The 14,735-nt window shown below is 34.4% G+C and overlaps 1 protein-coding gene across 7 annotated transcripts in view; it reads left to right on the forward strand.

Annotated features, from left to right (window-relative positions):
• The window catches only part of LOC131060909 (uncharacterized), a 191,911-nt gene that overhangs the window by 9,272 nt on the left and 167,904 nt on the right, over window positions 1-14,735 (forward strand). For 6 of the 7 annotated variants that reach the window (XR_009110462.2, XR_009372627.1, XM_057994354.2 and 3 more), the window contains exons 2-4: window positions 4,044-4,752; window positions 5,006-5,094; window positions 5,239-5,337. Coding sequence is in view for 5 of the 7 variants with exons in the window: in XM_057994354.2 (XP_057850337.2) it covers window positions 4,044-4,752; window positions 5,006-5,094; window positions 5,239-5,337 (897 nt within the window). In the remaining 2 variants the exon portion in view is untranslated. The remainder of the gene's footprint in view (window positions 1-4,043; window positions 4,753-5,005; window positions 5,095-5,238; window positions 5,338-14,735) is intronic. The other variant, XM_057994359.2, reaches the window with a different exon arrangement.

Here is a 14,735-nt window from a genome sequence, read left to right on the forward strand (position 1 = left end):
TGTACTAATAGGTGGCATGTGGTATATTGTCTTTTAAAGATGTGCCGGATTGATTGTGTGTTTTGTGATGCTGCACAATGTTTTGTGTTGAGGTTTGGACTATGTGCTCTGCTTGTGTTGATGTGTGGAGGAGTAGACATGGCATGAGACTCAAATAGAGTTGTCTGTGAAGTTTTGCATCATGATTCTCAGTACTGCGTGGATGGCACATGATGCTAAAGGTTGTACACAAGCCACTTGATGTCTTTAGAGTTTTGTGATTTGGTTCCAAGCATTGTGCATGGTGCAAGAAGTTGTGTGCGGGGTTGTGTGTTGTGCGAGTGATGCGGGCTTGTGCTGATGCATGCTAGGCACCAAGCCTAGGACTTGTTGAGTTTTTGGGCAAAAACTTGCCCAAGACTTGTGAGTTCCTATGATTTTGAGTTAGTTTGCTTGAGTTTTCCAAACATGGTAGAAGGTGAGGTTGGTAGCAAGAAGGTTTGCCTAAATGAGGGGGGTATTGACAATGGATAGGCCTTTGCTTCAACAAAGATGGTCACAATCTTATTGGTTGTAGCCGTTACTTCATGCTGGAAGTTTTATCAAATAGATAGATGCAAAGAGTGTGCTAATTCCTTAATCGTCTCATGGAGGAAGGGTTGTGCATATATCAACAAGAAGGGTTCTAAGTTGAAGGAAAATAATATATTCACCTTAAAGTGCATTTACTAACATTTTGTTTTGTTGAGACTTGTTGGTGCATTAATCTCCCATATTTGGATTGGAGCGCATGAGCGTGAGGTGTCTTGTTGAGACATTTGTTGTACACCATTGCCTTTTTTTTATAGTTTCTTCATTATGTACCAATTCTATTCACATTCAGTCCACTTCTTGCACCTTAATTGACCCTTTAATGTCTCATCTTGATGATCCCATGATAGACAATTATCCTTACTGGATCCTTTAAACCCTTTGGAACCTATTTGCTATTGAACTCCATTTGGTTGACATCACTGCCCATAGTTGGTTATGTATTCTGCATGCCCTAGCATTAACTCTATGCAACATCATCAACCATGGCTGGTGATGTATACCAATTATAAAATTATTTATTCAGGTATCAGATCCATATTTTTACAGGCTTTTCAATGTCATTTCTAAAAGAAACAAGATACGATCTGCTCTATTCTGCATTTGCAATAGGCAAACTTCCCTTGGGGATTCGAAAATCTCCAAGGAACCTTCATGAAAGGAAGTCAAGTTGAAATAGAAGGCCTTGAATGCTCATAAATAGACAATGCATCAACAATGTATGCCAAGTCTTAGGGCTTCCTAAGTGTAGTCTACTAGAACTTATTCTATCCATCTTGATTTCACCTTTAACCACTTCTCCACATGTGCTCAAGACAAGGGAAGGTTAATGTCCCAACAAGTTTGACAGTGTCTCTTTGTCCTACCTGGTTTATATAAGGAGATCTGTTTATATTGCATGCTTATTATAATTTAATTTATATTACTTATTATCTTGCATATTTTATTACTTGCTTAGTTGCCATCTTTATTTTTCTATAGCCCCTAGCTTAACCATCCTCTTTTTTGTCCTATATATTCCTCTTCATTGTCCCCAAAGTCTGCACGCTAAGAGAAGTTTTCTAGCTTATCCTTGTTCAAAGGTTGATATATTAGAGACCTTATCTTAGTGCATACAAAGACACCTTGTATGGAAGTTGTTGAAGGCTTTTTATAGGATGAAGAAGGCAGTAGGAGCACTTTACATTTAAAAAATGATCTTACCATATCCGATTTTGAAGATCTAAATTTATGTGTCAACAATTCTGGTGATATTGTTATTCTTCTTATATATGCAAATGACTTAGTTATTGCAAATAGCAAGACCAACACAAGTCAAAATCCAAAATCAGATTTGTGCTCTAATTTTGACATAATAGATTTATAAATTACTTCATAGCCTAGGTCTTAAGTTTGTACAAACTAATGATGGGAGTTCTCACATCTCAAAAGAAGTAGCAGCCCATGAATTTGTTGGACAAGTTTGATAAGAGTGATTGTAACCAGTTTTCTATTCCTATGGAGGCTGGTATGCAATTAAGAGCTTATAGTGATTCCAAAAAGACTGACAAGTCTTTTGGTTCCAAAGTTAGCCTTGACATATCTTACAGCCACAAGACTTGATCTTTATTTTGTTGTTAGGTGCATTTCAAGATTTGTGAACACTCCAAAGATTGAACCCTATAAACCACTAAAAACAAAGTTTGAGTCTCTGAGATGTGTCATGATCAATAATTTTGAGGTTGTTTGATGTTCCTATGTTGATTGGACCATTCCTAGATGATGCTGATTGGGATTTTGTCACGATCAATAATTTTTAGCTTATTATGCCAAGAAAGCTTCAGTAGGTTGTCTTGACCATATAATTCAGGGGCTATTGATGATGATGATAGCCTTTTGAGAGATTAGCAAGTGTGTTGATAAAAAATCTACTAATTCTTCCAAAAAGCAGCTTTGGCCACTGACAACAAATTATTTACTAAGTTACAACATTGTGCACTATGTGAAGAAGACTAAGCTTAATATTTTAATGCATAAGTTGGCACAACTTGCTAAGAAGATGGGATTGCTGCTGAAATCTTTGAAAGAGAAAGTGCATAAACCATCTACAGCTCAAATGAACATGGTATTTTTTTGAGGAAAGGGTGAGGCACCTCCATTTCTGTTAACTTTGTGAATTTATGGAAAGAATTCTCATAGTTGGACGGCCGATAAATAAATGACGTTTTAATTCTAAAAACAACAAATTTTTGCTCTACTTCCTCTGGTATAGAGAAAATTAAACTTCTCAAGCAAGCCACTCTCAACTGTGAAGACAAAGTAATTGGCAATGTATTAAATGCATCAAGTAATGACTCCTATTGCAATAAGTTTTCCTATACAGATTTACATACATTACTAGAAGTAGAGATAGATTTGCTTCAAAAATAACTCTATTTTTATAAAGGAATATTTGGGCTTTTCATGGCTTTATTTACTTTATCCTTTTAAGACAATCTTTATATTTTGTGTGGCTATATTTTCCTCCCATTTTTTTGAAAATTAGCTACGCTTTTTTCTCATCCTTTCTACAACAGGTAATTCTTTATTCTTATCTTCTCTTACCAGAATAATCATGTGCTTTTTTCACTTGCAAGATTTTGTTGTACCAAGAGGCCTCTTGTGAAATGCATTTAGCTTTATAGTTTGTTGCTTCACAAACATGTTACAAATTTGTCAGCCTTCATTGCACCAAGCTTTCGAATTCAACACTAAATTTGATTGTGAACTTGAATTGGATCACTTCAACAACAAACAATCAGCAATTCCTCTGGGCCTGAATCAGTAAATTATATGGATGAGTTACTTTTGCCATAATGTTTAGCTCTTAATGCGAGTTTTCGCAAAAATGTTAGAGTGAGCTTAGATTTCAGAACTGTGAATAAAAACCATTTCTAGTGAGGATATATATTTGATTAGTTGACTTACAATCTTCTAGGGTATATCTCTACTTTGTTTCATACAGATATTGGAAAGTACCGTTTGTTGGAAAGTACTGTTTACACTTCCTCGAATAAAAGTATCTTTTCTGTTTCTATTCAAGAAAATGCATTGTTGTTTCTTATTTCTTAATTCAAGTGAAAATAGAGTGTAAAAGTTGACTGTTTAATTCCTTTTATGCTTATGTTTTTTAATTTTAATGTTTTGTGCAGACTACATAATTTTCCATTGATAACTCAAATATTCATAGATTTTGAACTGATGAGCAAACCTATGCCATTTATATTTATACCCTTCTTTGTTGGATTTTGAAGCAGATATACTACTTATTTCCCTTTTTCTTTCAGTCTGATCAGAACGTATGTTGTGTCAATTTTCTATTAGAAGTTTTCCCTTTATTGTGAAGATGGATCGAGATTTACTCCTTAGTCAGGTTGTGTATAAATATTTGGCATTAATCTTATCTGTTTTATTGAATTCATGGTGGGTTGCATAACATCTTTTGTTTTCTGCAGATGGAAATGAATTTTGGACAATTTTCACATCCTTATGTTGCACAAGAGGTGTGTGTTATTGAACGTACAATTAGACAAGAACCTGTGGCACCAAACTCGGCTAGCTATGGATATTCAGGTTGCAGTACTAAAATGGCAAGGCCTGAACTTGGTAATTCATTCCTTGCTCTTTTGTCTGGGCCATCTCAACCATTCCGTTCTGAATATCAACAGTCTTCAAGTATACGTTCTGCTGTTCTGGCAGGCAATTCACCATTCTATCAGATCAATGCATTAGAGAATGGATCTTGGCCTCCATTGGCTGCTGCAGATGTTTCCTCTGTCAGTCAAATCAGTGGAAATGGAGGATTTGGAAATGGGCTAGAATTGTCTCATATTGGCACATCAAGAGAATCGCTGCCCACTGGTTATAATCGAGTGACAACATTTCCTGATAATTTTGATCCAGTCAACGTCCGTTCACATGTGTCTGACATTTTAAAGCAGGGAATTCGTTCAACTGTTAATGATAGTGAGGCCGAGTTACACACATCTGTTCCACAGTGGCTAACAGAGGCAGCAAACCTTCGACAGCAACAACTACATAGCATTCAAAGTACACGCTTGCCAAAGACATTGACAGGAACACGATACAATGAAGTTGAACAATCTCTGTCAGTGATGAAAGCTAGGCCACGTGTGTTTTGTGTTGGTACAAATGGCATGATGAGTAAGTCTTTTATTTTTCTGTTCAATTAATAGGTTTCCTTCAGAAGAAATATCGTATACCTACATTTGTGCCTAGAATATTGTCTTGTGCTAAATCAATCTTGGCAACTACATAAATGAAAAGTTAATGCCAGTTTCAGGTTTTCATATCAAAGAATTTGAATTGGATTGTGTGATGTTTCCTTTGCAGTAAAATATAAATAATGATCTCTCATGTATACTGACCTTTTTGGGATCACATCCACATTTGAAAGGTGGAGAGCTTGTTCTCAGTGATACAGGACGCCTAGGAGTGCTCTGTTCTTGCCACAACCATCATATGTCTGTAGCTAAATTTAGTGAGGTAATAAATTTTTTCTGAAAGTGATATATGGAGATGTGATTGTCTCCTAGGAAAGTCTATATGCAAATATCTATGTAGTCACAGGCTGTATACAACTTTTTATGATTTTAAAAGATAATATCAACACTGGTTAAATTTTTGCAGCATGCAGGACAAGCTTCTTGTAACCCTGGATCTGCAGTTCATATGGAGAATGGGGAGACTCTTGTTATGTGGCGGAAAGCCTTCTTTTTTCAGTTTGGGGTGAGCTTTATCTTTCCATTGATTGCACCTATATTCTATGTTTCAGTATTGATCTTCTAAGTCTGGAATTGCTTATAGGATATGATCAATGGTGCCACTGCTGCCTCAACTATTTTATATGTACACACATACACTCATTGCTAATACTGCAAAATTTTCCTTTGCCATTTTAATAAACCTTAAGGTTACTTGGGTCTGGGAGTGCACAAGCTATGTGTTTGCAAGGCCTGGTGCAGATCCCCAAAATATGGTTAGCCATTGCATTATATAAGAAAAAAATCTTATAGATATCCATTAACATCGCAAAAAATTTAAGTGTCTTGTTCTCATTTGATATGTATGAATTCTCATATTTACCAATCAAAACTGCTCCCTTCATTGAAAAATTTGAAGATGATGTTTTTAATATTACAAGTTAAAACAGTCAAAGCACCTGCGTTTTTTGTAAAGCCACTCTCTCTTTGGGAAAAGTTTCTGTATTCTCTCCTCGAAAGTGTTCAAGCTAAATAGGTGTTGATGTAAAAATGTGAAAATATTAGTAAAAATAGGCGTTTTTTGTAAAGCCATTCCCTATTTGCAATGAGGAATGATAATATTAGTAATATAAAATTTGATAAATTAAAATAACCATGTGGAAGGGTATCTTGGCTGTAGCAAAAGGACACAAACTGCTAAGCAGAAATCTAAAATTTTGGAACCAGGCAGAAATTTCAAAGATTCAAAGGGCTTGAATGTTTGGCAGTGTGTTGGACGCACATAGGGACTATATCAAAGGTTGAGCAATCTGAAATTTACAAACATGCAGAAAATTCAGAAATTCAAAGGGCTTGAACGTTTGGTAGTTTGGTGGACATACATAGGGACTATATCAAAGGCTGAACAATCTGAAATGTACAAAAACGCACAATATTTCACATATGGGAAGGTCTAAGCAATTGTGTTCAATATACAAGAGTATATCAAATGCTAAGTAATCTAAAATTTGAAAATATATATAAAATTTCAAATATAAAAAGGCATAACTTACAAGATAATACCAATTAATATGACTATATTTCTGAATTCACTTTTCCATGTTTTCATTTCATAGGAGAAGATTGTATGTATATACTATGTTTTCTTGTTTATATTATGCCCTATGAATGCACACTCATTCGTCGATGGAGCCTAGGTTGCGCTTGGCAACACAGTTGGATCAACAGATTATATGTTACTAAGATGGATCCCTAAGCTTATTCTATTGATGGCTGCCAGTGATTCTCCACCACCTGCTACGGCATTTCAGTTTTAAGCCCCTACTATTCGCGAAGGGGGTTACTCCTGTCCTGTATATATATAATATATATATATGCCCTATGAATGCACACTCATTCGTCGATGGAGCCTCGATTGCGCTTGGCAACATGGTTGGGTCAATAGATTATATGTTACTAAGATGTATCCCTAAGCTTATTCTATTGATGGCTGCCAGCGATTGTCCACCACCTGCTACGGCATTTCAGTTTTAAGCCCCTACTATTCGTGAAGGGGGGATTACTCCTGTCCTGTGGCAGTTCTCTCCGACTGCTACTAGTAGGGATTATCGTCCAGTGGCGCGCTGTTGTTGGAGCTGGTGTTAGAGTGGTTTGTGCTGCTCCTGCGGTTCGGGCCGGTAGAGTGGTTCGTGCTTGCTATTCTGCAGGGTGGCGGTTCAAGCTGGTATATATAGAAAATTAATTAATTAATTAATATTTACATTGATTTTGTACGAATGAACCCAAACCCCTTTTCAAAATTTTGCCGTACTGGCGAACCAGGTTCTCGAACCCGAATCGGCAACTTAGTTTATTTGTGTTGATTGCTGTTACGAGACCAAAAGATCATACCATTGATAGTTCCCATCAAAATATGCAAGGAACCTTCGGTATTGTGTCACAAAAGTGTACCTTTATACTAAAAGTCTGTTCCCTGGAACTGACCCAATCTTGCTGACATCTGTCTGAAATCAGAGACATCATGAAGACTTTCAAACTGCTGTCATGACTTGAAAAATGCTTTTTTAAGAGAATGAAATCACTGTTCTTTGTCCTCTGCAAACTCACAAACCTTGATGTTTTAAAACCCTGTTATAGGTGTTGAATGGATTAATATTTTTGTGTTTGGAAGTGGTGGAAAACTGCTGTGAAAATTTATCGCAGAAACTGTCACAAAATTACAGTTGACATGCCATGCTAATGCTTGAACAATCAGGAATACATTTGGGAAATGTCTTATCAAACCCTAATCACTCGATCAAAATTCTTGTACATGATTTTGATACCTCTTTTGCAAACTATAAACCTGCTTGTGTTTGGTGAATCACACTTATACATATAGTGGTGCAGATTTTTGAGTTTGAAAACTTCTTCCCTCTGGATCACTCCTCTATTTACCTTTTGAAAACTCAAAATCTTCTCTTCTTAACAATGGCATGTGCCTGATCACTACCATTGCATATTTATCATTTTGAAAACTATGTTTGCATTCAAAATGATGTGTGCCACAGTATATAGGCGAACATTTTGAAAACTTGAAAATTTGTCAACTCCCTTTGGTGTGTGCGCCTCACTATGCAAACTTTTCAGATTTCCTGTTTATTTCCTACCATGTGTGTGCCTATATATGGTATTTACAACTTTTATTCTTGAAAAGTCTACTCATCAATTATTTAGAGTGCAATGTTACACTCCTGCGCTTTTACTTTATGAAAATTTTGTCATCCTTTTATGTGGTATGCTCCCTTATATGGGCCTGCAACTTTTCACTTGACAATTTTCACGTCCTCTCACTATCAAGGGCATGGTCATCTATTGAGCAACATTTCTATGACTTGATGGACTTTTGCTCGTTCTGCTTTTTCCAAGCTTTGATCTTTAGCTCACTAGATGCGTAAGAAAGCTCTTTTCGTTGCCCCTGTAAAGATATTGGCTAGAAATGACTAAAATAACATGGATGACTATGTCAAGATTTGAAACATGGATCATGATTGAAGGAATGAACAAGGTTTTAGCTTGAAATGTAATATGATATGAATATTTATTTGAGTTCAGCAGATAGCTATGCCTATAAAGTACCGAAAATTTGGGTGATGCATGATTGTTATTTTGCCCAAGGATTCTACTGCATCACTTTCATCCTCTTGCTTTTCTTGTTCTTTTTTCTCTTTCTGGTAATACACAAAATAACAATTTTCCTCATCATATGATGGAGCTTCCCCTCTCAAACGTAGAGGGAAATCATCTCTGTGGTGATGTTTCCACATGTTTATAATGCACATGCCATTGCCCTTTGGGTGATTCTTGTACATATTCTGCAAAGGATGAGGTGACAATTACAAACTTTAACACAGCCCTTGAGTATACTGGCTGCTAGAAAGTGACAAGTAGGGTTGCACATTGTTAATAGATAAGGAGCTCAATTATTGTTAGTTTGATGATAAAATTTAGAGATTCAGCTATTTCTATCCCAAAAATTTGTTTGAGGAAGTGTGGACGACTTTTTCTCACTCTAATTGTAGGGGAGTGCAAATCCTTCACTTGATTACCAAATTCCTCCTTGACACCATTTTGGATTGACTTTGCCAATTGAGTGTCTAGCCACAAGTGAACCTCATCACCCTCTTGTATTTGATTTTTCTTAATCTTAATGGAGTTTACTTAGTTATTTTACTGATCAATTGTTAGCAAGGTTACTAGGAGCTGGGTGTCATGTCCCCTCTCTGAACATTATATATATAAAGCCTAATTGAAATAATTATTTTTTATTAGTATAATAATTATTTGAAATTTATTAAATATTATTATTTAATTAATATTTATATATAAAGATATAATATATAATTTATATTTATTAAATATTAATATTAATTTCATATTTATCAAATAATATTATAAATTTTGCAATGTTATATTATTGACAAAATAACAAAGTAATTAGAAAACAAATATAATAATAAATTAAATTCAGAAAAACTATTCAATAAAAATAATATAAAATAGAATAGCAATCATCCTAATCAATAAATAAAGTTAATTATTAAACTAAATATAAGTAAACTGCTGGTGTCAGAGTTGTCCCCTCACAAAAGACAGTGATATTCAGTAATATAATCAAAACTAGTCATCACTTAGCACCAATTGAAGGGAGACATCAAAAGAATACTGATTAAGGACTTTATCAAACCCATTGTCTAGTTAATCAAATACTTGATTATATTAATCAAGTAATTACTGTTTACAAATGATCATGAAAGAGTTCGATGTCATATATAATAATCACACTGATAGCAATCGATGATTATCTGGTAGCAGTCCTTGGAGATAATTAAAGAAGTTATTAGATAACGTTTTATCAACAGCAATCACTATAATTAATACAGAAACTCATGAAGATCTCTTAGGTATCGATCATACATAGTGATGGATGAAGATTAGTAGGTTACGATTCAAAGATATGATATGGCAGATGGTTAGAGATGGCTAATCGATAATGTCAATGATTCTACCAATCTTACGTGGCTAAGGAGGTGCGGTTTGAGAACATAAATAGATTCAGATTAACATCGAACATCACTAGTTATAAGACTACGATTATAAGAAACACCGTTAAGGATAAGTTGATAACAGGGATCAATTAGACAACAGCCATAATGGAAGACTAAATGAGTAGTCATGAAGAGGTACGATATTAAGAAATATTAATTAATCCTTGACAAAGGATACTTCTACTCCTGATAAGATACAACCTTTCGATACCCAAGGATATTTAATGGGGAAATTGGTATCTCTTTCAGGGATATAATATATTGGATAGTTTTATATACTGTTTCCTATCACAGTTTGAAGAACCGAGAGGAGGAATATAATCATCACAAGAAGATCATACGAAGAAGAAGATTATCTTATGCAGTTGGTATGAAAAGTAGTAAGATGCAAATTTGAATGAGTGCATCGGGTATGATTTCAAAGGCAGCCATTATGAGATCGTTCTTTGCACTGTAGCCTTATCAGTATAACATTAGAATGCTGCAAGATTATAATTCTCCGTCTGAAATAGCAACCATATCTCTTTAAGCGATATTACCATATTAGACATTGCATGTACTAAAGTATAATGTCTGTGTAATGTCCCTACTTTGAAATAGAATTTAATAATAAAATTAAAACATTAAATTAAAATATAAAATAATATAATTAAATATGATTAATTAAAAATTAATTAAGTTAATGAAAAGTCAATAGACATGAAAGGAAGATTCGTGACTCCCTCAACAATGAGATATAAAAGGGAGAAAAAAACCTCATTTGAGAGGGGGGGATAATTTGGGAATGAGAAGTGCAGATCTGATTTAAATATTAAGTGCAGATTTGATTATGAAAGGCTGTGTCCCTTTCAAAGGGTAGAAATAATGAAGAGATGCACTCTTTCAAAAGGTGCTAATGGTGAAAGGGTATGTCTCTTGCCAAAGGGCATACATGATGAAGAGGTGTGACCTTTCCCTCAAATTGAGAGATATAAAGGAAGGAATCAAAAGCATCTAGTGACATCACCATTGATCAGATCAGATCAGAATTGTTATCAAGTTATAGGCAGTAACATTTGTGTTCTAGGTGGTATGCATGGAGATGTGCTTAATATGTATGCTTAGTATATGAAGCTTGATAAAGTTGATATCCAGAATCTAGTAACAATATTGTTATAAACTGCAATATGTATGACAGTCATACTTAATTTCATATATATTTATAATACATGAGAAGTTAGTGTACTTATAGTCTAAATCATGTTATTACTATCTGTATTTAAGAAGTGGGGAAGGAGATGTTCCTGATAGGGGACATTACAATTGGTTTGATACTTACATTAAGAACTAGGGATGTTTGATGGACGAATAACTTATTTATGAATATTTAATTGATTGATTTGCGAAATATCATTGATTTGATGCATGTTAAGGTGGAGTTGTCTCCTAATATATTCAGTCTGAGTCATAAGTATCTCGAAATTGATTAATTATGGCTAAAGCATCCCTAAACCCATAAGGGGACATTACACTGGGGGTACTTGGTGACACTCGAGACTGGTACTAGTACTAGTATGGGGTACTTGGAGATGCCAATTTTTTAATATAATTTAATAATTTCCAAAAAATATTATGACATAGAACTTTGAAAACGAGAACGATGGTAACGTTTAACATTAACTTTAAAATTGAACAAAAATTGAAATTAAAAATGCTTATATTGTTGATACCATAGCCAGTCTAAATGATTTAGTGAAAGTAAGGTAATATAGGTGTTGAGCACACTCAATATTGTTGGCTAAATAGTAAAGGCAATTTCTCTGTAGACCATTACAATGACAGGAAATCAATCATAGTTTATCTCCCTTTCAAAAAGTCTACATTGTCAGTAGATCTGATCACCATAAGTTTGCATAGATTTTTGTCTTCCTGTGATGGGGCTTCCTTATTAGTTATTTCCCTACGCATTTGCTTTGATGTGGGTTTATTTTATTTATTTGCCTTCCTTTTTTGCCTTTTACCATGTTTTACCCTAAGTTTTCTAGCAGGAGACGTCGATTTTTGGCTGTGAGACTTCGGAGATGACAGCCAAAAGCACCCTATGCGTCGGGAAGTTTCCAGGGATGTCTCTAGTACTAGAGACGCGTCCTCATCTCCGAGATGTGTCTTAGGTGGTAGGAGATGGGTCTCCTGGTAACCATGGTTATTAGTTTTGAAGTATTTGAACATTCCTTCTTTTCTTTCCAATGCTTTAGTAAATAATAAAGAATTTCTTCATTTTCTACTGTGCATAGTGTAACCTTGAACACTTGATTTGGTTGATTAACTAGACCAAGACAGAAATATTTTGCAACTTGACAAGAGAGAAGCTTAGTTAACGTTGACAACATCACTAGAAAGAACTAACTGTAGGCAAAGTTTATTGGGGTACCAAAGTCCTTAAACAAACAGTTTAGCAATGGCAATGATATTTGAAGGCAACATGCGTTTTATGGTATTTGATTTGCCTTAAGCTGATGTATCACTTGAATGGAGTTTTCTTAGTTATTTAGCTGATCAGGTATTAGTTTCAAAGCCTTTGACCATTCCTTCTTTTCTTTTGAATGCTGGAGCAAATAGTCAGGAATTTCTTCATTTTCTACCGTGCAAAGTGTAACCTTGAACAATTTGTAAGGATGTTGGTTGATAAACTATACCGAGAAATATTTTGCAACTTGACAAGGGGGAAACTTAGTTAACATTGACAACATAACTACAAAGAACTAAGTATAAGCAAAGTTTTTTAGGGGTACCAACACTTGTTAAACAAACAGTTTGGCAATGGCAATGATATTTGAAGGAAACAATCACGTTTTAATATTTTATAAAACTCTACCCTCTCAAAGCTGTATTTATAGGAACATGTCGACAATATCATGTTTCTTAACATCACACTGTTTTTACTCCTATTTACAAATGAGCCCTTCTCGATCAAGTTAAACCCATAATAGATACTCGTCATTCTTTTCAAAAATATTTACAGAGGGCGAAAATAGCTCAAAATCTTGAGGCTTCATTAATGGATGCCATCACATTCATTTTCAACAAAATGAGACAAATGAATTAGAATTATTTATCACTTGTACACACACTCCAGGAAGAAGAAGTGTACGATTTTAATAAAAAAGTAAATTTAACAATAAGAAAGAGCATAAATAAATTAAGATCCAACCATTTGCCAAGCTCTGAGATTCAGGGAGTTTGAGTAAGATGATCTATACTCTCTATCCAAGCTTTCTCAAAAATCTAAGAGCCCTTCCAAGTTTTCAAATCTTTCACAAATCCAAAACCAAAATCATCTTGGTTTGCTTCACATCCCGTCCTCAAATTCAGGTCAACTCTCAATATGTAATAATGAATCCACAAAGAGGCAACCCCTTTTCTTAACCCTTCCTTTTGGCTAAATAACTTGACTCTAGTTTACAAAGCTTCATCCAATAGATTGTTGACATGTGCCCATTTCTTAGAAGGGAAGTAGGAGTTCATAAAACACATTTTGAATGATAAGGTAAATTGTATTTCCAAAATCAGATATTTTCAAGACATTTTCCCTCCCTTCTATATCAATTCTAAACTCAAATGAAATTCAAATCAAAATTTGCAAATTCCAAATGCAAATGAAATGAAATTAAAAAATTTATCTTATCCACAATGTCAGTTATGACTGTCTAGAGAATTCTAGAAGGTGCCATTCCATATATGACAAACCCAAAGCTAAATCATACCCAAATGATATGAATTACCTTTTTAAGATGCCCAAAAGATACCATTTTCATTCTAATCACGACCAAGCACTTTTCCAAACACTTTTAAACGACAAAAAAATGTATAAATGAAATATAAATCATGTCTAAATACTTGAAACACCACAAGGCATCATAACTAAAAGACTAGACATCATGCATAGCATGTATGAGGTAATAATAACAAAGTTATCTGGTGTCTCACAATACTTGGGTATGTGGCTTATTGGTAGGTGCATAAATACATTTTAATCATACCATGAGTGGATTAAGATGGTGGAAACACATCCATAATACTCTCTATGAATTAAACTTCTATCTGTTTGTTCTTGTTTCATACTCATTTCACATATCAAACACATTCAGTAATAATTGTCAAATTGACAATAATTAAAGCCAAGGATAAATATACGCACACCATACAACCATGTCTCTAGTGTTCTGTGTGGAAGTCTATCTCAGTAGAATTTATCTCATAAATCACATCATCGAAGTGGATTCTCAACTCCAAACAATAAAGAATACATGTAATGCACATGCATCTAAGTGAGTAAGCTCATATAACCTCCACCACCATAATATGGTATATCACAAATGATGAATCATGATGTAACATTATATATCTATGGAAAACATCATTATGGCATCATATGGAAGTAATGAATTTGAAATATCTAATCATCATATAATATAAGACATCATGTGATCTCATACTTAAGTGCCATTGAAAAATGATCAAAATAACATCTTAACAAAGCATCCTGCTACAGTGGTGCAGGAGAATTAACAACAAAGGTGGGCCATACAGATTCTGTGTTAAAGAGTGTGTTTGAACTCTAAACACGTGCTTATCTTTAATTGTTTAATAATTTATATGGTCCAAAAATAGCCTTGTTAGTCATACTGCTATACATGGTGGGACTTGCTAATTGTTTTTATTATTTTATATGGTCTAAATGTTGTCTTTTTATAGGTTTTTCTTTGTTTCATGCCATTATTGGAGTTATATTTTTTTCTCTTCAAATTGCTTGGTAAATATCTGGTAATCACATTTAGCACCTATTTATATCATGCTG

The sequence above is a fragment of the Cryptomeria japonica genome, chromosome 5 (assembly GCF_030272615.1).
Source record: "Cryptomeria japonica chromosome 5, Sugi_1.0, whole genome shotgun sequence".
NCBI lineage: Eukaryota > Viridiplantae > Streptophyta > Pinopsida > Cupressales > Cupressaceae > Cryptomeria > Cryptomeria japonica.